The sequence below is a fragment of the Macaca fascicularis genome, chromosome 14 (assembly GCF_037993035.2).
Source record: "Macaca fascicularis isolate 582-1 chromosome 14, T2T-MFA8v1.1".
In the NCBI taxonomy this organism is placed as follows: domain Eukaryota; kingdom Metazoa; phylum Chordata; class Mammalia; order Primates; family Cercopithecidae; genus Macaca; species Macaca fascicularis.
The window spans coordinates 94,809,540-94,833,083 of NC_088388.1; the positions used below are offsets into that span (position 1 = coordinate 94,809,540).

The 23,544-nt window shown below is 37.6% G+C and overlaps 1 protein-coding gene across 7 annotated transcripts in view; it reads left to right on the forward strand.

Annotated features, from left to right (window-relative positions):
• Positions 1–23,544, forward strand: part of CEP57 (centrosomal protein 57) — a 44,486-nt gene that overhangs the window by 5,263 nt on the left and 15,679 nt on the right. For 4 of the 7 annotated variants that reach the window (XM_065528910.1, XM_065528909.1, XM_015435326.3 and 1 more), the window contains exons 2-5: positions 4,635–4,791; positions 18,455–18,634; positions 18,992–19,113; positions 22,922–23,038. In XM_065528910.1, the coding sequence (XP_065384982.1) occupies positions 4,671–4,791; positions 18,455–18,634; positions 18,992–19,113; positions 22,922–23,038 (540 nt within the window). In that variant the 5' untranslated portion in view covers positions 4,635–4,670. The remainder of the gene's footprint in view (positions 1–4,634; positions 4,792–18,454; positions 18,635–18,991; positions 19,114–22,921; positions 23,039–23,544) is intronic. The other 3 variants (XM_074015105.1, XM_074015104.1, XM_005579414.4) reach the window with 2 other exon arrangements.

A 23,544-nucleotide genomic window follows, 5' to 3' on the forward strand; every position in this document is an offset into this window, starting at 1 on the left:
TTCACATATTGTGGATGTTAATTATCAGTTTGTTAAGACTGTTCCAAGGACATGTTGGCTTGTCTTTGATACCTTTTGATTAATAGTTGTTACTTTTAGTGTAAAATTTGTTAGTCTTTTTATAATTAGTGATTTCTGTTTAGGAAATTCTTCCTTTGTCCAAGGCCTTGGTTGTATTCTTCTGTATTTTTTTCCTACATATTTTAAAGTTGGAGACTTTTATGTCCTTAATTTACTTGAAATTAATTTGTATGCTGTGAGATAGGGATCCAATTTAATGGTTTTACTTAAAATACACAATTGTCCCCACACTACTTGTTGAAAATTCATCCTTTCTTCAATGGTTTGCAATATGTTCATTTCCATATGCGTATGGGTGTGTTACCTGGCTCTTTATCCCTTTGTTTTATTTGTCTCTCCTATTTAGATACCCGCTGTGGTGGGGGGAGGCATTTACCTCCTTGTTACTCAAGAGAAACATTAGCTATTGTTGGTCCTTTGCTTTTCTTCAGTAGAAATTCTAGAACCTGCTATTGGAATTTTGATTGAGATTTTGTTGAATTTCTAGCTTAGTTTGGGTATAACTGATATGTTTAGGATATTGACCCTTCTGTCTGAATGTTATGTTACTCCATTTATTTAGAACTTTTACATTTTTCAGTACTTGTATAATTTCATGTCTTGTATATTCAATTTATTTCTAGTTTTTAGTTGCGTGATATATATTTTCATAAGTTCCATTTTCTAATATATAAAATGACTGACTCTTGCATATCTATTTTACCCAGCAACCTTCCAGACTTAATTCTCATAATTGAAGATTTTTTGTTTTTTTCTATTTAGATTGTCATAATCCAAAACTGGGATTCTTCCTTTTCAATCTTAACAGCTGTTATTCTTTTTTTTTTTAATCTTAGTGTGCAGACTAGGAAATGAAATACAATCTTGACTAGAATTGATGTAGATATCTTTGTCTTATTACTGATTTTAAAAGGAATATTTCAAGTTTTCCATCATTAAGTATGTTTGCCATGTTTTCTTGTAAAACTTTGTATTATCATAAGGAAATAAGTTTTTAAAAAAATAATAGCTGGATGTTGAATTTTATTGAATGCTTTTTTACATTTGTTGATGATTGTATTGATTTTTACTTTGAAGCTATTGCATTGATTGCGCTGCTCAGAGCTCTACCTCATGTTTCTCCACCATTGGACCTTGACTTCTCCAATTTTATTTCCTCAACATGTATACACAAACTTTTTTCAGCTAAACTAATGTATTCATTAACCTAGAAATAATTGCCTTTCATACCCATTTCTAGCTTGCCTGTTAGAATACATGTCAATCTACAAGACCCAGTATCGATTTCAGCACTAATAAAGACCTTCCTTTACCATACTGATCTGAAGCAATGTTCTATTGAATGCATCTGAATTTAATTTGCACTTAGTCTCTATCACATCCAGTTTAGCAGTTCCCACCTACTCTTTTGTATTTGAGTTTTATCTAGCTAATGTCTTGCAGCTGTGTTGCCTGTTCCACTTATAAAGCAAGTAATATGCATTTTTAAATTATGCTTCATACTTCACACAGTGTCATAAAAAGATGTTCAGTAAATATTTGTTGAATTGTGTGTTCCTAAATGAGATATTTGCCCTAACAACTAAAGGCTGCAGGAAAAGATAGTGATCACATTAAACATTTTGCCTTTAATCCTGAAAGTTTCTCCTACAATCATGTTTTGTTTGAAATAATTTTTCCTGAGTGCTTAGGGTCATGGAAAGATTAGTGGATTGGGAGTTAGACTTGGGCTCCTTTCTACACAGCCTTCCTATGATATTTGTGCTATTTGTTAAATATAAAGAAGCTCAAAAGCTTTTGATGATCTCTTAAAGGGTTATAGTAACTTTGTTGAAAAGGCTAATCTTTTATAAGTGATGTGCAGTTTCCTGTTTGTGGAGGAAATGTGTAGTTAATATTCAACAGATTTATTGAACAGAATAAAACTCCTTTATTAGAACTTAATTTCTCCAGCAAAAATGCTACACTAACTGGGTGTCTTAAAATTATTTTAATTCTGTCACTGCCTAGATGTAGCTCAGACCCCCATACATTAAGGGGCTCCATTTCACAAGACTGCCCGCCCCCAAGTCAAGTCAGAGTTCGCAGAGCATCTGCATTTCTGCTCAGCTGACTACAAATTAAGGGATTCCTGCAACTTTCCAAGAACGGCTCACAGTATTCAGGAAAGACTGTACTTAAGCAATTTCAGTTATATAAAGGACACAACTCAGGAACAGCCAAATGGAGGGAGACATAGGGCAAGGTGTGAAAGGGCTTCTATATTCTCTGTGGTACAGCACCTTCCCAGCATATCAGTATGTTCAACAATCTAGAAGGTCCCCAAACCTCATTATTCAAGAGGTTTCATTGAGCTTTCATTACATAGGTACATAATTGAGTAATTTATCCACTGGTCACTGGGCTCAATCTCAGCCCCTTACCTCCCCTGAGGTCGGGGCCTAGGGCTGAAATTTGTAACTCTTACCCACTGCACCTCCCTCCCCCCAACGCACACACACACACAGATGGAGTCTCACTCTGTTGCCCAGGCTGTAGTGCAGTGGCCCAATCTTGGCTCACTGCAACATCCACCTCCTGGGTTCAAGCGATTCTCCTGCCTCGGCTTCCCGAGTAATTGGGATTACAGGGCACGCCACCACACTCGACTCATTGTTTTGTATTTTAGATAGAGCCAGAGTTTCACCATGTTGGCCAGGTTAGTCTTGAACTCCTGACCTCAAGTGATCCACCCAGCTCAGCCTCCTAAAGTGCTGAGATTACAGGCATGAGCCACCGTGTGCCTGGCTGAAATTTGTAACTCTTTATAATCTAGTGGTTGGTTTTACTGGTAACCAGCTCCCAGAAGATACCTTCAAACCTGAAGCTATCTAGGTGCCCTACCTTGAGTCCCCTCATCAGCCTAACAAGGACACCCTATGACTTAAGAAATTCTAGGAGTTTTTGAATCTCTGTCTGAAACCAAGGACAAAAGACTAAATATATTTTTTATTATACCACAGGGCATACAGATAATAAAAATGTATAGGTCATGAGGAGTGATATAAAATAGTAAAGGGCAAACCCACTAACATATAAAATGTAGAACAGAGGTAGTTCCATTTTGGGAACTAGTTTATTAGTTAATCATATAATTAATGGGATTCTCCTGACTGGGCAGAGGGTGGTCGGCAAGTCACTTAATATTTTTGAATATTAAATGATAGGATTCTGGTGGGTTGTAAATAACCAATGAAAACCTGAGGTTCTCTGTGACTTTTAAGCTATGCAGTAATTCAGGATGCTTTGCAAGACCTTTGACCGTATTATAAAGAATTGAAAACTCATCCTGTTTTCCAGTTACCTCTAAAACCAGATGCCAATTTGCCATTAAGTTTGGAAAATGACAAATAGTAGTCTTTGTTATATATGAACATACTATAGTAGACTTAGCACTTATTTGAGTACCACTCTTAAGACTTGGCCCTACCCTCCTAAGCTCTTTGTCCCCACTTTTGATTTTCATAGCCATAGTGTGTTTTATATTTATATAAATAGAAAATCTTTTATATTTGCTTTCTTAAATCAACTGGAAATTTTCATGATTTTTAACATGGAAGTAAAATCTTTAATTTTTAAGTAAGATTTAAATACAGTGCAGATATTTCGATAACCTTTGTTTCAGGAGATTGTTTACTGTTTTAAATATTCATTGTGCTCTTGTACTTTTACGAACACGGATTATTCTGGTAAATTTAAGTTTTCAAAGGTAAGAATTGAAAAACATAGTTTGCTGTGGCGGTTTGAGGAAGGAAAGTGGATGTCTGAACATTTTGAACAGCTGGCAGTCATATTTTCCACCTTAGCCCTCAGCTTCTTAGTTACTTCCACCAGTCTGGGACCATCTGTCAATAGGAAGTTGCCTACAACAAATAAAACTCCACAGTTAGCATCCTCTGGGTTGAAATTATTATGTGGAATCCTAAATTTAACAGAATCTCATTCATGACAGAATGGTGTACTGTGGAAATAAAGTTTTATATTTGAGTGTTTGATGGGCCTTAATGTTTTCTAATTATTTTCTTTTTTGTTAATTAAATGTATATTATTTGAGGCAGGGACAGTGCCTTATTTTCTTTCTGGAGTTTTGAATACTCTAAATATTCAAGTAGTAGTTTATTGATGGGGAATAGAGTAATTCAGTCATTTGTAGCAATTTCTGGTCCTGTAAAAATAATGTATTTATTTTTCTGAATGTATATTTCACAGTATATATTTTTAACTACAGTATTTACATTCATTGTATCGTGTAAGTATTTCTGCACAGCATTTGTATTCAAGTTGTATGAACATTATTTTCTTTTGTAGTGTCTGGCTTATGGCTATATTTAGACTAATATGAAACACTTTAAAAGTTGTATTTCTTTATTGATTGAATTCTGTCGTTTCTAGTCAGTGGATTTTTTTCTCTTGTCTGTATGGACAGTCTAGTTCTCAGTCATAAATATTTGTGGTTTAAATCGGCTATTTGTGGTTCACACTTTTGAAAGGTAATTTGTGTCTTTATTTTTTAGAACATCTTAGCTGAGCCATCAAGGTCTAATGGAAGCATGGTTCGGCATTCTTCATCTCCATATGTAGTATATCCTTCGGATAAGCCTTTCCTTAATAGTGATCTACGACGCTCCCCAAGTAAGCCTACACTTGCCTATCCAGAAAGCAACAGCAGAGGTAATCGAGCCTAACGAAATAGATGTTATTTATGTTTTCTTGCTGCTTTAAAATTCTTAACTTTGTCTCCATTATTTTGCAATTAGAGGAAAATATATTTCCCCTTTGTTTCCAGTTGTTAGCCACCACAAAATATTATGCTTCCTTGTATTCCTTATGTTGATTGTTGAACATCATCATCTACCACATTACTGATGCTAAAACACTTTGAGTCATCAGTGACTGCTCTGTAATCCCCACTATTAGTCCGGAATGAAGACCTTTTTTGCTTCTGAAATATACCAAAAGCATACTGGTTTTTCTGCCTTTTTGTGTTCCCATTGCTTTGGTTCAGGCTTTCATCATCTGTAGCCCAGATGTTCATAATACATTCCTCATTAATCTCCCTGCCTGTTTTCTCCTCCTCATCCCCAGTTAACAACATTTCTGTCATTTGTCATTATCCATCATCTCTCCCACAAAATTAAAGTTTTAGCATCTCTTCGTAGCTTACATAAGAAAATCTTAATTTTTCATAACCTAGACCCTATCTGCCTCACCAACTTCATCCCTAACTTGTCTTCCTTTTTTTCCTTTCCTGTCCTTTGCTCTGGCTACTTTGAAATACATTTGTTCCTGGAACCTGCCATCTGTATTAGTTTTCTTGTTGCCTTAACAAATTGCCATGAACTTAGCTTTGAATATTTGTCATCTCAGTTTTCTGTCGGTTGGAAATCTGTGTAGGCTCATCTGGGTCTTCTGTTTAGAGCTTTACAAGGCTGAAATCAAGGTGTTGCTTGGGGCTCTGTTCTTTACTAGAGGCTCTGGGGAAGATCTGCTTCCAAGCTTATTTAAGATTCCTAGCTAAATTCAGTTCCTTGTCATTGCAGTACTGAGATTCTGTTGCCTTGTAGACTCTTACTTGGGGACAGTCTTTGCTCCTAGAAACTGTCCTTGTTCCTTTATGTTTTCCTTATTGTCTCCTACAGTAACAGTAGGTAAGGTCTCTTATGTTTATCTTTTTTTTTTTTTGTTTGAGACAGAGTCTCGTTCTGTCGCCAGGCTAGAGGGCAGTGGCGCAATCTGGGCTCGCTACAACCTCCGCCTCCTGGATTCAATCTATTCTCCTACCTCAGCCTCCTGAGTAGCTGGGACTACAGGCGCGTGCCACCACGCCCAGCTAGTTTTTGTATTTTTAGTAGGGACGAGGTTTCACTATGTTGGCCAAGATGGTCTCAATCTCTTGACCTCGTGATCCACCTGCCTCGGCCTCCCAGAGTGCCGGGATTACAGGCGTGAGCCACCGCGCCCAGCCAAGTCCCTTATGTTTCAAATCTCTGAGTTCTGCTGTTACATTTCTCTAACAGCTGGAGAAAATTTTCTGGTCATGTTATTAGATTGGACCCACTCAGATAATGAAAAGATGGTTTTAATATTAAATTTGTTAATCATCAATGTTTCTTCATCTATATCTTTTAAAATACACCCACATTATACTTTGTGTATGTGTGAAGTTTAAATGAAATGTCTTTGCTTTATTTGGGATGCTACGGCATTTCCTTTTTTTGAAAGTTGTGTTTAATCACTAATAGTGCAACAATTATATGTGTTGATGATTCTCTAGGTAAAAGAAATGTTATATTTTTGGCATCGTAGGCTAAACAGGCATTTGTAAATTAGTTGAGGAACTTTTTCTGTTTCAGTTGGGGTATGTATTGTAAGTATCCTAAAAATCTTAGAATGAACCTCTTCTGTAAACTGGACTGATTGTACAGTAAAATACCAAGTAGGTAATGATATCCAAATACCAGTTTAAATCCTAACCTATAATAGGTACTGAAAAGTGTTTGCGGAAATAAATGTGACTAAATAGTGTGAAGTCTTTTAAGAATTTTAGTACTCTATAATCGCTAACCTAGAAGCCTCTTTGTTGTAAGATACCGTGTCTCGATGATAATGAAAATTTTTAATTAATGGTTAAAGCAGTTGATAAAGTTCTATACATCAGAGTATAGCAGGTTGGCAATTTAAGAAAATTAAGTTGCATGACATTCAAACATCGTAGATTTAAAAAGCAAAAAAAAGTAACTGAAGCCCACAATAGAGCAAAAAAAATCAGTTTCAGGAAGTTTCTTATTCAAAAAGCACAAAACAAAATATCCGTTTACAAAGTTCTAACAGGAACACAAAATCTAAGAATTTAGATATTAATCCTTCAACTACAATATTGTACCTAGTTCTGATCTTTACACCCATGAAAAGAAACTTAAAAAGTTCAAAAAATGACAAATTACTAACAAAGAATAAAAAAATAAAGAAGGCAGATTTATTCACAGAGAATCAGAAAAATTTTAGCACAGCGTGTTACTAATAGAGCTAAATTCTGCTGGAGTGCAACATCAGTGGTTTTAAGGAATAAAAGAGAAGTGGGAGAAGCAGGGAGGAGATGGAGAGGAGAAATAAGATGAAAAGTAACCTTCAAGACAGTAAATAAGCTTTTATGCCTTTAGAGCATGATGGTGTGAACTGTTTAAGCAGTGTCCCAGAATAATCATTAAAATCCATTATCCTTTTATAGTGTGTGTTAATCCAGTGATACTTTCCAAATGGGAAGGAAAGACACAAATCACCATCTCCTTCTCACCCAGAAAAAAGTAAAGGCTGTGAGATACGAACAAAGACCAAGAGAGTTCAGAAAAGATATTTGGGGGGAACAGGGATAAGTGTGTGTTGGGGAAGTTAGAGGAGAGGAAGACCTCTCAGAGGAAAAACGAAATAGTAGATAATCTAAGCTTTAGAGAATGAGTACGGTTCTATAAGAAGAAAAGTTCAGTAAGAGTACAGCATGTGAAAGGTTTGTATACTTGACATGATTTTTTTTTTTTTTTTGAGACAGTCTAGCTCTCTCGCCCAGGCTGGAGTGCAGTGGCGTGATCTTGACTCACTACAACCTCCGCCTTCCAGGTTCGAGCAGTTCTCCTGCCTCAGCCTCCCGAGTAGCTGGGATTACAGACACATACCACCATGCCTGGCTAATTTTTGTATTTTTAGTGGAGACAGGGTTTCACCATGTTGGCCAGGATGGTCTCGATTTCTTGACCTTGTGATCCGCCCGCCTCAGCCTCCCAAAGTGCTGGGATTACAGGTGTGAGCCACTGTGCCCGGCAAACCTGACATGATTTTTATTGCTTCATCAAGGACATTGTGTCTTAGTTTTTTCTTACTGGGAATTTATGACAGTAAAGAATACATTCCTAAAATAATAGTTGAGTGTTACTACCTTGATTTGAGCTAAAATTAGGAATTTTACCCAACATTGCTTTTGCATCATTGTTGGCAAACTTCAACACAGTGAAAAAAGCGAAGTCTTACTGTTAATAGTATAATGAAAATAGTATTGACCTCACAGGCCCTGGGAAAGGCCTCATGAGCCCTGCCCTCAATGTGCCTATGCCCCACATTTTGAGAACCACTGTAATCAAGGATATGAGTACATCCAGAGTAGTATTTTATTCATGTAAATACTTTTTTTAATCAGATATGAGAAGAATGTAGATAGCAGCATTTGTTCCACAATCTAGATGATAGCTCCTTGAGGCCAAAGACTGTCTTCACACCTTGCAGAGTTCTTCACACATCATAGTGGTCTATATGCTTGATGGACTCAGGTTTACATCAGAAGTAAGTCTAAACTGAAACAACGAGACAGGAGACTGATTAAGGAAGGATTTATGCATATTTTGTTGTGGGGAATGAGGAAGATGGAGAAATGTTTCAGTCTAAAATTTCTAGTGTAGATGATTAGTGGTATGATTAGGACAGATGACAGAAAAAAGCATACTTAGAGGAATTGATATAATTTTGGCTGTATCAAATTTGAGATGCCTGTGAATTAGATGGAGATGAATACTAAGCAAATGAAAATAAAGTCTGAAGTGTAATAGAGAACGCTACACTAATGAACTCAGACATCATCAAAGATACAGTAGTGGATGAAGCCTATGAGTATAGAGGGGTTTCTCCAGAAAAAGAAAGTAGAGGGAGAAAAGGACTTTGGAAACTACCACCGTGTGTAAACAGTAAACTAAAAAGTAGGAAAAGTTAGAAAGGTGGAGAACTACCAAGACAGCAATATTGGAGAAATCAAAGATGCATATTACAGATCTGGGTACCCCCCCCTTTAATCTACAACAACATAAACCTGTCTTTATGTTAATGACAGAAATGTCCCAAGCAATAAATAGACCCAGCTGGACTTGAAGAACATTAGGGATTCAAACAGGGCTAGCACTTTCCGTCTTTTTTTTTTTTTTTCCCAGCTTGTAACTAGCTTCATTTTTTCTAGCTACAAAGGAGCTTTTTTTTTTTTGCCTAGCAGGAAACATTACTAACAATTACTGAGTTTTAAGTTGAACCAGTTCTGGCTTTGACGTTTCAGACAAAAGTCCCAAGAAGACAAAGCATTGTCTGGGTTTCAGTGTGTGTCACTTGTGGATCAGTTAGATTTGTCAAAGGATAATAAAGTTGTAGGTATAGCCATGTTGAGGTAAGGGGAAACTCCCAGAAAAACAGGTATATAAGTCAGGCAAACAGTTCCAAAGATGTGTGCTATACTCCATACAGCAAAATATAAGAAAAATTCACGGAAACAGAATTAGGAAATATAAAATATAATGAAAAATTTGAAATTTATTAGGTATGACAAATACTATAACTCAAAAGCCAATATATGCTTTTTAAGTAAAACCTGAAATAAAATGAAACATAAAAAATAAATAGCTGACAAAGGTGTTTACTATCATACAAATAAAAACGATTGATGACAGTACTATTGCCAAACAGAATAGTATAGACAGAGAGCAGCTTCATGTAATACTAAATAAAAATAAATAATACCTAGTTTAAAAGTGAGAAGGAGAAATACCCAAGTACAGAAATAAAATGAGTTTCAAGCCAGGACAGTAAGGGTGGAACTAAAGCCAAAACCTTTAGGGACAGTATTAGGAGTCTTGGCATTAGGTATAAGCCTTAAGTGTTGGGGTACAGTAGCAGAGATGATGGAATTTTAAATGTGGGTAGGGACTGGAGAACAAAGCTCTAGGCGCCCATGAGGCAACTTCTGGAATACTTTGAAAAGCTGGGTGTGATGAGAGTTGTCAAAGCAGAACTGGAACACTGCAGCCCGTGGTCTCAGGAGGAGACTGGATTAAAAAAGTCACCTCTGTTAAGTAAACCCAAGCCAATTTTATCTGCTCACTGAGGTGCATATGTGAAGACTTGAATACGTAATGAGAGCTATACAATGTTAATGAAAATAATATTATAAATTGCATTTAAAGTGTGCTCATATATAAATACATATGACATAGTAAAGGGCAATCTCACATATGAAAGCATTTTAAAAATGTATAGGATTTCAATAAAATGTTTATAATTACTACACCTAGATGGTAAGATTATGGGTGTGTTTTTTTTCCTTTTCAGTCATGTGTTTTCTGAATTATCCTCTGCATTTATTCAGTAATTTTTTAAAAAAGAAAACAATAAAACATTACACTTTTAAACAGGGATATAAAGCCATTCAGGAATACATAAAAGGAAAGCACACACCCCAGCATAACCCTGTGATATTACAGTTGCTGACATAAAGAACAAAAATGAAATGTCCAGCCAGTTTCAATAATAAATATAAATGCAGAAATAAAATGATAGCAAAATTGTGTACTGTTGGGTATAATTTAATGAAGGAGTGCAAAAAATGTTTGATATTGCAAAGTCTTTAGTAAATTTGCCTGTGGTTCAGAAGAGGTTAAGAAAACTCAATTGGATATTAAAGGACATTTAAAATTTTATTGTGCTATTGTATTTATCTGATTATTGCAGGTATATAAAAGAATTGTTCCCTTTAGTATTAATCTTATACCTAGGCTGCTTCTCTTTTACTTCTAAGTGTGTTTTCAGTTGATTTTTCAGTTTCTACCTGTGTATGTGTCTGTTTCATGTCTGCATTTTTTCCAGTTAGATTGTAGTCTCATTGCATACCAGCAAGAATAAGCTGACTGCAATAAAATGTATTAGTCTCCTGTTTGAGGCTTGTCATATCCTAGGCACTGAAAAATTTGGCAAAGGAATAAATTATGTTAATAAATGGACAAGAGTGCTTTGGGTTGAGTAAGAGGACTCAATGCTTCAAAGATGGCAGCTCTCCCTACATATTGTATAGTTTAAATTAGTGTTTGGCAAAATGATTCTGAATGATTACTGGAAACATTTTAAGATTTATATAACATAGGTGATTGGCAGAATCAGTGTTTATGAAATTTTAGTAATTGACATACTGGCACTAATTCCCTAATATTATTAAAGAATCCGGAATAGAAGAAAGATCTGAAACTGTCTTAGGGTGTGTATGTAACAGAATTACAGTATCTAATATATATGTGTGTGAATTTAGTGTATGATCAATTTGACATTTCAAGTTTCTCTTTAAATGCAAAAACACTTTTTCCGGGCGCCTGTTGTCCCAGCTACTCGGGAGGCTGAGGCAGGAGAATGGCATAAACCCGGGAGGCGGAGCTTGCAGTGAGCCGAGATTCGACCACTGCACTCCAGCCTGGGTGACAGAGCGAGACTCCGTCTCAAAAAAAAAAAAAAAAAAAAAAAAAAAAACACTTTTTCTATGACTTAACAAATGTAAACATATGAAACTGTAAATACAATTTTAAAAATACAAAGTTTATCTGATCCGGTGGTTGGGAAGAACTTTCTAAGTATATAAAGAAAGAAAACATGATGGGAGGAAACACCACGCCCAAGACTCTGTTGTTAAAGCACTGATGACTTCTGACCCAATCATAAAGGTGACAGCAAAACCAGCTTACTTTTCAGAGTTCAAAAGAACCATCCTGTAATCTGTAAGATATTTGAGAAAAAGTCCTAGTCTTAAGTTCATTTTCTTCAAGTTCTTTTTGGAAGTAAGCTGGGTATAACTAATAGAGAAATAAAGAACAACTCAGTCTGGTTCCAAAATGGCCGAATAGGAACAGCTCCAGTCTCCAGCTCCCAGCGTGAGTGACACAGAAGACGGGTGATTTCTGCATTTCTAACTGAGGTACCGGGTTCATCTCACTGGGGCTTGTCGGACAGTGGGTGCAGTCCATGGAGTGTGAGCCGAAGCAGGGCGGGGCGTTGTCTCACCCAGGAAGCACAAGGGGTTGGGGAATTCCCTTTCCTAGCCAAAGGAAGCCGTGACAGCTGGTACCTGGAAAATCGGGACACTCCCACCCTAATACTGCACTTTTCCAACTGTCTTAGCAAATGGCACACCAAGAGATTACATCCTGCGCCTGGCTCGGGGGGTCCCACGCCCACGGAGCCTCACTCACTGCTAGCACAGCAGTCTGACATGGAACTGCAAGGCGGCATTGAGGCTGGGGGAGGGGCTCCCACCATTGCTGAGGCTTGAGTAGGTAAACAAAGCAGCCGGGAAACTTGAACTGAATGGAGCCCAACGCAGCTCAAAGAGGCCTGCTTGCCTCTGTAGACTCCACCTCTATGGAGTTCATCTATGGGTAGGCCATAGATGAACAAAAGGCAGCAGAAACTTCTGCAGACTTAAACGTCCCTGTCAGCTTTGAAGAGAGTAGTGGTTCTCCCAGCATGGAGTTTGAGACTGAGAATGGACAGACTTCCTCCTCAAGTGGGTCCCTGATCCCCGAGTAGCCTAACTGGGAGACACCTCCCAGTAGGGGCCTACGGACACCTCATACGGCTGGGTGCCCTTCTGACACGAAGCTTCCAGAAGAAGGATCAGGCAGCAACATCTACCGTTCTGCAATATTTGCTGTTCTGCAGCCTCCGTTGGTGATACCCAGTTTGCTGGTGAACCTCCAGCAAACTCCAACAGACCTGCAGCTGAGGGTCTGACTGTTAGAAGGAAAACTAAAACAGAAAGAACATCTACACCAAAACCCCATCTGCACGTCACCATCATCAAAGACCAAAGGTAGATCCACAAAGATGGGGAGAAACCAAAACAGAAAAGCTGAAAATTCTAAAATCAGAGTTCCTTTTCTCCTCCAAAGGAAAGCAACTCCTTGCCAGCAATGGAAGAAAGCTGGACAGAGAATGACTTTGATGAGTTAAGAGAAGAAAGCTTCAGACGATCGGTAATAACAAGCCTCTCCGAGCTAAAGGAGGATGTTTAAACCCTTCGCAAATAAGCTAAAAACCTTAAAAAAAGATTAGATGAATGGCTGACTAGAATAAACAGCATAGAGAAGACCGTAAATGACCCGATGGAGCTGAAAACCATGGCATGAGAACTATGTGGCGCATGCACAAGCTTCAGTAGCTGATTCGATCAAGTGGAAGAAAGGGTATCAGTGATTGAGGATCAGATGAATGAAATGAAGCGAGAAGAGAAGTTTAGAGAAAAAAGAGTAAAAAGAAATGAACAAAACCTCCAAGAAACATGGGACTATGTGAAAAAACCAAAGCTACCTCTTGATTGGTGTACCTGAAAGTGACGGGGAGAATGGAACCAAGTTGGAAAACACTCTTCAGGATGTTATCCAGGAGGACTTCCCCAATCTAGCAAGGCAGGCCAACATTCTAATTCAGGAAATACAGAGAACGCCACAGAGATACTTCTCGAGAAGAGCAACTCCAAGACACATAATTGTCAGATTCACCAAAGTTCAAATGAAGGAAAAAATATTAAGGGCAGCCAGAGAGAAAGATGAGGTTACCCACAAAGGGAAGCCCATCAGCCTAACAGCAGATCTCTCTGCAGAAATTCTATAAGCCAGAAGACAGTGGGGACCAATATTCAACATTGTTAAAGAGAAGAATTTTCAATCCAGAATTTCATGTCCAGCCAAACTAAGTGTCATAAGTTAAGGAGAAATAAAATCCTTTACAGACAAGGGAATGCTGAGAGATTTTGTCACCACCAGGCCTGCCTTAAAAGAGCTCCTGAAGGAAGCACTAAACATGGAAAGGAACAACCAGTACCAGCCACTGCAAAAACATGCCAAATTGTAAAGACCATTGGTGCTAGGAAGAAACTGCAGCAACTAATGAGCAAAATAACCAGCTAACATCATAATGACAGGATCAGACTTACACATAACAATATTAACCTTAAATGCAAGTGGGCTAAATGCTCCAATTAAAAGATACAGACTGGCAAATTGGATAAAGAGTCAAGACCCATCAGTGTGCTGTATTCAGGAGACCCATCTCATGTGCAGAGACACACATAGGCTCAAAATAAAGGGATGGAGGAAGATCTACCAAGAAAATGGAAAACAAAAAAAAGAGGGGTTGCAACCCTAGTCTCTGATAAAGCAGACTTTAAACCAGCAAAGATCAAAAGAGACAAGATGATTACACAATGGTAAAGGGATCAATTCAACAAGAAGAGTTAACTGTCCAAAATATATATGTGCCAAATACAGGAGCACCCAGATTCATAAAGCAAGCCCTTAGAGACCTATAAAGAGACGTAGACTCCCACACAATAGTAATGGGAGCCTTTAACACCCTACTATCAACATTAGACACATCGAGACAAAGTTAACAAGGATATCCAGGACTTTACCTAAGCTCTGCTCGAAGTGGACCCAATAGACATCTACAGAACTTTCGACCCCAAATCAACAGAATATACATTCTTAGCACCACATCACACTTATTCCGAAATTGACCACATAGTTGGAAGTAAAGCACTCCTCAGCAAATGTAAAAGAACAGAAATTAAAAAAAACTGTCTCTCAGATCACAGTGCCATCAAACTAGAACTCAGGATTAAGAAACTCACTCAAAACCACTCAACTACATGGAAATTGAAAAACCTGCTCCTGAATGAATACTGGGTAAATAACGAAATGAAGGCAGAAATAAAGATGTTCTTTGAAACCAGTGAGGACAAAGATACAACATACCAGAATCTCTGGGACACATTTAAAGCAGTGTGTAGAGGGAAATTTATAGCACTAAATAAATGCCCACAAGAGAAAGCAGGAAAGATCTAAAATTGACACCCTAACATCACAATTAAAAGAACTAGAGAAACAAGAACAAACACATGCAAAAGCTAGCAGAAGGCAAGAAATCACTAAGATCAGAGCAGAACTGAAGGAGATAGAAACACAAAAAACCCTTCAAAAAATCAGTGAATCCAGGAGCTGGTTTTTTGAAAAGATCAACAAAATTGATAAGACTGCTAGCAAGACTAATAAAGAAGAAAAGAGAGAAGAATCAAATAGACACAATAAAAAAATGACAAAGGGGATATCACCACCAATCCCACAGAGATGCAAACTACCATCAGAGAACACTATAAACACCTCTACCCAAATAAACTAGAAAATCTAGAAGAAATGGGTAAATTCATAGACACATGCACCCTCCTAAGACTAAACCAGGAAGAAGTTGAATCCCTGAATAGACCAATAACAGGCTCTGAAATCGAGGCAATAATTAATAGTCAACCAACCAAAAAAAGTCCAGGACCAGATGGATTCACAGCTGAATTCTACCAGAGGCACAAAGAGGAGCTGGTACCATTCCTTCTGAAACAATTCCAATGAATAGAAAAAGAGAGAATCCTCCCTAACTCATTTTATGAGACCCACATCATCATGATACCAAAGCCTGGCAGAGACAACAGAAAAAGATAATTTTAGACCAATATCCCTGATGAACATCAACGCAAAAATCCTCAGTAAAATACTGGCAAACCAAATCCAGTAGCACATCAAAAAGCTTATCCACCACGATCAAGTTGACTTTATCCATGGGATGCAAGGCTGGTTCAACATAGGCAAATCAATAAACGTAATGCATCATATAAACAGAACCGAAGACAAAAACCACATGATTATCTCAATAGATGCAGAAAAGGCCTTCGACAAAATTCAACAGCCCTTCATGCTAAAAACTCTCAATAAACTAGGTATTGATGGGGTGTATCTCGAAATAATAAGAGCTATTTATGACAGACCGACGGCCAATATCATACTGAATGGGCAGAAACTGGAAGCATTGCCTTTGAAAACTGGCACAAGGCAGGGTTGTCCTCTCTCACCATTCCTATTCAGCATAGTGTTGGAAGTTCTGGCCAGGGCAGTCAGGCAGGAGAAAGAAATAAAGGGTATTCAGTTAGGAAAAGAGGAAGTCAAATTGTCCCTGTTTGCAGATGAAATGATTGTGTATTTAGAAAACCCCATCTCAGCCCAAAATTTCCTTAAGCTGATGAGCAACTTCAGCAAACTCTCAGGATACAAAATCAGTGTGCAAAAATCAGAAGCATTCCTCTACACCAATAACAGCCAAATCATGAATGAACTGGCATTCACAATTGCTTCAAAGAGAATGAAATACCTAGGTATCCAACTTAAAACGGATGTGAAGGACCCCTTCAAAGAGAACTACAAGCCACTGCTCAATGAAATAAAAGAGGACACAAACAAATGGAAGAACATTCCATGCTCATGGATAGGAAGAATCAGTATTGTGAAAATGGCCATAGTGCCCAAGGTAATTTATAGATTCACTGGCATCCCTGTTAAGCTACTGATGACTTTCTTCACAGAATTGGAAAAAACTACTTTAAAGTTCATACAGAACCAAAAAAGAGCCCGCATTGCCAAGACAATTCTAAGCCATTAAAGCAATCATTAAAAAGTCAGGAAACAACAGGTCCTGGAGAGGATGTGGAGAAATAGGAATACTTTTACACTGTTGGTGGGACCGTAAACTAGTTCAACCATTGTGGAAGACAGTGTGGCGATTCCTCAAGGATCTAGAACTAGGAATACCATTTGACCCAGCCATCCCATTACTGGGTATATTCCCAAAGGATTATAAATCATGCTGCTATAAAGACACATGCACACGTATGTTTATTGCAGCACTATTCACAATAGCAAAGACTTGGAACCAACCCAAATGTCCATCAATGATAGACTGGATTAAGAAAATGTGGCACATATACACCATGGAATACTATGCAGCCATAAAAAAGGATGAGTTCATGTCCTTTGTAGGGACATGGATGAAGCTGGAAACCATGATTCTAAACAAACTATCACAAGGACAGAAAACCAGACACTGCACATTCTCACTCATAGGTGGGAATTGAACAATGAGAACACGTGGACACAGGGTGGGGAACATCACACACCAGGGCCTGTCGTGGGGTGGGGGTTGGGGGGAGGGATGGCATTAGGAGATACACCTAATGTAAATGATGAGTTAATGGATGCAGTACACCAGCATGGCACATGTATGCATATGTAACAAACCTGCACGTGGTGCACATGTACCTTAGTACTTAAAGTATTAAAAAAAAAAAAAAAAAGCCATGATGGGAAAGAATGTTAGGTATACCTCTGTGAAAAATCCAAACATTTGTACATCAGAACTAGAATTAAAGGCAGATAATAAAATGAAGAAAACTTTTTCCCGTACAAAAACAGGCAAAGGAAATTCATGAAAGGGAGAAAATGGGCCAATAACGTATACGAAAAGATTTATACTATAATGGAAATAAAAAATAGCTAGAAGTAGCATATTTTTCTCATTAGAATGGCTATGAATGTTCTTTGAGCCAGTAGTTGAACTTTTTAGTTTTTAATTATTGATCATTAGAAAATCTTTTAAGACAGATTGCATGAGGAAATTTTCACGATTTAATAATGCTAATGTGAAAAAACCTACATACATTTTGTCTCAATTTATTTTACACATACAGAAAAAAATTTAAAGAACCAAATGACAGTCATTATCTCTGTGTAATAGGATTATTGGTTATTTTTCAGCGTGTTTTTTCTCAATCTACATTTACTGCAGTCAACATAATTTATAATCAGAAACTTGAAGGGGAGTTTAGAAAGTACTTAAAATGCAGATATTAAAAATAGTATTTATTTGCACTCGACTGTAACTCTACAGTTGGATTTTATATGTGCTTCTATTAATAAAATGTATTAAGTATTAGTTACTAGTTACTAATATATTTACTAATAATTTTAATAAGTAATATATTAATAAGACAGTAATGTACTTTAGGACTGTTATGTGAACTTTGTATGATGGCTAAATTTTTTACCACTTTATAAAAGTCTTTGCAATTTTTTTACCATAGTAATGGGGCTTTTACTTGAACTCATTTCAAACACTCATTGTCTTTTTTTTTTTTTCTGAGACACAATCTCACGCTGTTGCCCAGACTGGAGTGCAGTGGTGCAATCTCAGCTTACTGCAACCTCCACCCCTCCCCTGGGTTCAAGCGATTCTCCTGCCTCAGCCTCTCAAGTAGCTGGCATTACAGGTGCCCGCCATTACGCCCGCCTAATCTTTGTGTTTTTAGTAGAGACAGGGTTTCACCATGTTAGACTGCTCTCAAAATCCTGACCTCAGTTGATCCACCCACCTCAGCCTCCCAGAGTGCTAGGATTACAGGTGTGAGCCACCGCACCTGGCCCACTCAGTGTCTTTAAATTGATTTCTTAAAAAACAAACATGAGATAATTAACATTTTATTGTTCCCAAAGAATGATCCTCCACTGGACTCACCCATCAATTTTATCTTTTATTTAGATGAGTTTATTCTTTCTTAATATACTTTCTCCACATATGCTGTTATAGCATCCACGTTTGTGTTTGTATTTGGCAGCCATATTTTCTGCTCTTAAGAATCTTCAAGATAAGATTCGACGCTTGGAACTTGAGAGGATTCAGGCAGAAGAAAGTGTGAAAACCTTGTCTAGAGAAACAATTGAATATAAGAAAGTACTGGATGAACAGATACAAGAAAGGGAGAATTCAAAGAATGAGGAATCAAAGCACAATCAAGGTTTGTTTATGAAGAAAATTAAATTCTATCAAAATAAGTGTTGTGCAGTATTAAGTATTCTAAAAGAAATACTACATTAGTGTTTTGTAGTGGTATCTTCAAGTACTACAAAACTGCATTGTATTCAGGTGCATTTTGAGGAGCAAATGCTGTTATCATACATGGTATTTATTTAGTGAATGCAAGGCCAGTTTTACTAGCATGTAGAAAGAGAATGATTTTGGTAATCTGAAAAGGTTTCTAGGTCTGTGGAAGGTGTTTTTATTGTATACACGGTAGATTCAAGTCCTGTTAACAGCTTGTTAAAACTATTTTATGGGTGAGTTGATATCTGTTTTTCTTATGTATTCTTTTTAGAACTGACATCTCAGTTGTTAGCTGCAGAAAATAAATGCAATCTATTAGAAAAACAATTGGAATACATGCGAAATATGATAAAGCATGCAGAAATGGAGAGGACATCTGTGCTAGAGAAACAAGTAAGTAAAGCACCTCACAGATTGATACTCAGGAACAGTTAGTTATGGGGAAATCTAATTAAATAAAGATTTTTTTTTCTTTTGGTGAGGACTAATGGTGCTGTTATAGCCCAGGACTGAAATTTCTTGGCATCAGTTATGAAATCGAAAAATGTGATTGGCTTTTTTTGTTGTTATTATTGTATTTGGTAGAGTTTAACTTAAATAGTAAAAATACAGTTGTGAGATGTTTTAAAGTTATGTTAGCTTCTTTGAGTCTACATTATAAAAAGTGTAAATAACCATATAACTCTATATCTCTGAAATTTGTTTAATCACTCAAGTGAGATATTAGATTACTTTGTAAAACTCTTCAGAATTGTTATTTAGCATAACATTTTTGTGCTTTCTTACACCAGAGCTCTTCATATTTAGGTAACCCGCACATTTGTGACAAGATATCGCAACATCAGTCTCAAATATATTGATTGATCAATTGATCGGAAATAGGGTCTCACTCTGTCACCCAGGCTGGAGTGTAGTGGCATGATCTCGGTTCACTGCAACCTCTACCTCCTAGGCTCAGGTGATTCTCATGCCTCATCCTCCCGAGTAGCTGGGATTACCGGCACGTGCCACGATGCCCAGCTAACTTTTTGGTGTGTGTATTTATGTGTAGATGGGGTTTCGCTATGTTGGCCAGGCTGGTCTCAAACTCCTGGCCTCAAGTGATCAGGCCGCCTCGGCCTCCCAAAGTTCCGGGGTTACGGGGATGAGCCACTGTCCCTGGCCTTATGTATATTTTTTAGAACTTATTCCTTTTTCTGTTATGAATCTGGAGTTTACATTCATTATCAGTGCTACAGTTTGTGGAGATCTTTATTATGCAAAATTTGAATGTTTATATGCTTAACATTATGCTAGATGCTCTGCAGTGTAAAAAAAGAAATACTAGGCAGTTGTCCCTCAGTATCCATGAGTGAATTGGTTCTGAGACCCCTGTGGATAGTAAAATCCATGGATGCTCAAGTGTCCTATAAAATGGTGTGGTATTTGCATATAACCTACACCCAATCTCATATACTATAAATTATCTCTAGATTACTTATAATACCTAATACAATGTAAATGTTATGTAAATAGTTGCTATACTATATTTGGAGAATAATATCAAGAATAAGAATAAGAATCTGTATATGTTTAGTACAGACTCAATCATCCTTTTTTGTTTTTTCTTGTATATTTTCAATCCACAGTTGATCGAATCCATGGATGCAAAACACAGATACAGAGGGCTTACCGTATATGCTTTCTACCCTCAATCAGCTTTCAGTTCTCGTTGGAGAGAATTAGACTTAAATATTTGAGCAATCATACAACAATATTTGAGAAAATGTCTCAGTAATTAATTCTTGTGTGCAATAGGTCTCTTCACTATGTTATTGCGTTTATTTCAGTGGTTATATGTTTTCATTTTCATTTAGATCTTTTTCCATCTACTTAGTTTTGTTCTTTTAATGTATTGTAACTCTGTGGTTTTTATACCTTCATCTCTTTGAACACTATGAATCTCAATTTTTAAAAATTATTTGATGTTTTCAAAGTGTTAATCTTTGTTTGGTTTTATCTATTGATTTTCCCTTATGGTATCTTGTTTTTTTTAATGGGAACTTAATAAAGAAAAGTTAAATGGTGGTCTTATTTTTTCATTTATTGTGGTAATTCCACAATAAAATCCTCAGTTGTGTGGGCAGCCTTATGGGCCCATTGTGAATTTGCCTTTGGTTAGGCTTGATGGTTTTCACTGGTTCTCGCTGGGCAGGGTGGCTCGCACCTGTAATCCCAGCACTTAGGAGGCCAAGGCAGACAGATCACATGAGTGCACGAGTTCAAGACCAGCCAGGCCAACAGAGTGAGACCAAGTCTCTACAAACAATAAATAAAATCACTGGTTCTGATTCAGATTTATGTTACTATATTGGCTTGATATTGTTGATCATTGTGAATTATACATTGCCTAAAGTTTTATATTCCTGCACATTCTATGTATCCTGGCTCCAATATTGCCTTGTGTGATATTGACTTCAGTATCCTTTCATTGCTTTTGAGTTCCTTTCTCTTTTTTTTTGTATCTGAGGATTTTCCTTTCTTGCTTTCAAAATTGCTGTGTAATTGTATTAGTTCATTCTCACGCTGCTATAAAGAGCAACCAAGACTGGGTAATTTATAAAAGAAAGAGATTTAATTGACTCACAGTTCTGTATGTCTGGTGGGGGCTTCGGGAAACTTAACAATTATGGTGGAAGGGGAAGCATACATGTCCTTCTTCACATTGGTGGCAAGAGAAGGAAGTGCAGAGCAAAGCAGGGGAGAGCCCGTATGAAACCATCAGATCTTGTGAGAATTCACTATCACTGGAACAGCATGGGGAACCACCACAATGATCTAATCACCTCCCATGAGATCTCTCCCCCAAAATGTGGGGATTACAATTTGGATTACAATTCAAGATGAGATTTGGTTGAAGACACAGAGCTAGACCACATCAATAATCATATATTATTATTATGTCTGCTGTGTTTGTCTAACATTTCTGTGGATGGGCTGGAGAAGGGTCAGTTTAGTAAGACAACTTTAAGATGTTTTGACTAATATATATCTCAGAGACAACTATTAGGCATATGTAATAGATGTCAGGAGCTGTTAATATCCACTAAGATGTGGCTAGAAGGGAATTAGTTCACACAAATTCCTAAATTATTGCTTTATATTAATTTGTCACATTCAAATTTCTATTAATATGGTACCTATTGTTATAGCCCTATTTTGAAGACACAGTTTACAAGTTCAGGCACTTTTCACCAATAATAGACCTTGAGTTAGTATATTTGAAATTATCCTAGTGTAGTGGTTTATAGGTGGATTACTTGAGGTCAGGGGTTTGAGAGCAGCCTGGCCAACATGGTGAAACCCTGTCTCTACTAAAAATACATAAATTAGCCGGGTGTGGTGGCAGGCACCTATAGTCCCAGCTACTCAGGAGGCTGAGGCAGGAGAATTACTTGAAACCCGGAGGCAGAGGTTGCAGTGAGCTGACATCATGCCACTGCGCTCCAACTTTGGTGACAGAGCAATACCCCGTCTCAAAAAAAAAAAAAAAAAGTCTATATAGGAGGCAATCTTTATAAATCTTTGACTCTAAACTTCAAAAAAAAAAAAAAGTTTAGGGCCGGGTAAGGTGGCTCACACCTGTAATTTCAGCACTTTGGGAGGCGGAGGCGAGCTGATCACAAGGTCAGGAGAGCGAGACCATCCTGGCTAACACGGTGAAACCCCGCCTCTACTAAAATACAAAAAATAGCCGAGTGTGGTGGTGGGTGCCTGTAGTCCCAGCTACTCGGGAGACTGAGGCAGGAGAATGGCGTGAACCCGGGATGCGGAGCTTGCAGTGAGCCGAGATCATGCCACTGCACTCCAGCCTAGGCTGCAGAGCGAGACTCCGTCTCAAAAAAAAAAAAAAGTTTAAAAGGATATTATACATAGAATTCAAAGGAAATATAAAAAGATAGATGCCAAAACCGTAATTTTTATCCTAATTAAGAGATTACTTAACAGGACCAAACTAAAAGTATTTATCTGTGTGTGAAGCCTATATGTCCAATAAATCCCTGCTATCCCAGAGCATAAAGATATTGTCACTGTATAAAACTACATATTAGATAAATAGCTATAAGCCAAGGCAACTGAGGTAAGAATAGTATCCACTGTTAAGTGTTTTTCTCTTTTTTGATTGTCAAATTATCAAGCTGTATTGAATATTGTTTTTCAGGTTTCTCTAGAAAGAGAACGACAACATGATCTAACACATGTTCAGAGCCAACTTGAAAAATTGGATCTACTTGAACAGGAGTATAACAAACTTACCACAATGCAGGCCCTTGCAGAAGTCAGTGCATGTGTCTTTTTATTGTTAACATATATCAGGGTTTTTTTGTTTTTTTTTTAAGGTTAATTATTTTGTATCACTGGATATTTATAGCATTAAAAATGATCTTATAATGAAGAAATATATTGGAGTTTTAAAAAGAAAAAATAATTTTGGAGAGAGTGTTCACATTTTACAATCTTGGTGGGCATTTTTTTTTTTTTTTTTTTTTTGAGACGGAGTCTCGCTCTGCCACCAGTGCTGGAGTGCAGTGGCCGGATCTCAGCTCACTGCAAGCTCCGCCTCCTGGGTTCCCGCCATTCTCCTGCCTCAGCCTCCCGAGTAGCTGGGACTACAGGCGCCGCCACCTCGCCCGGCTAGTTTTTTTGTATTTTTTTAATAGAGATGGGGTTTCACCGTGTTAGCCAGGATGGTCTCGATCTCCTGACCTCGTGATCCGCCCGTCTCGGCCTCCCAAAGTGCTGGGATTACAGGCTTGAGCCACTGCGCCCGGCGGTGGGCATTTT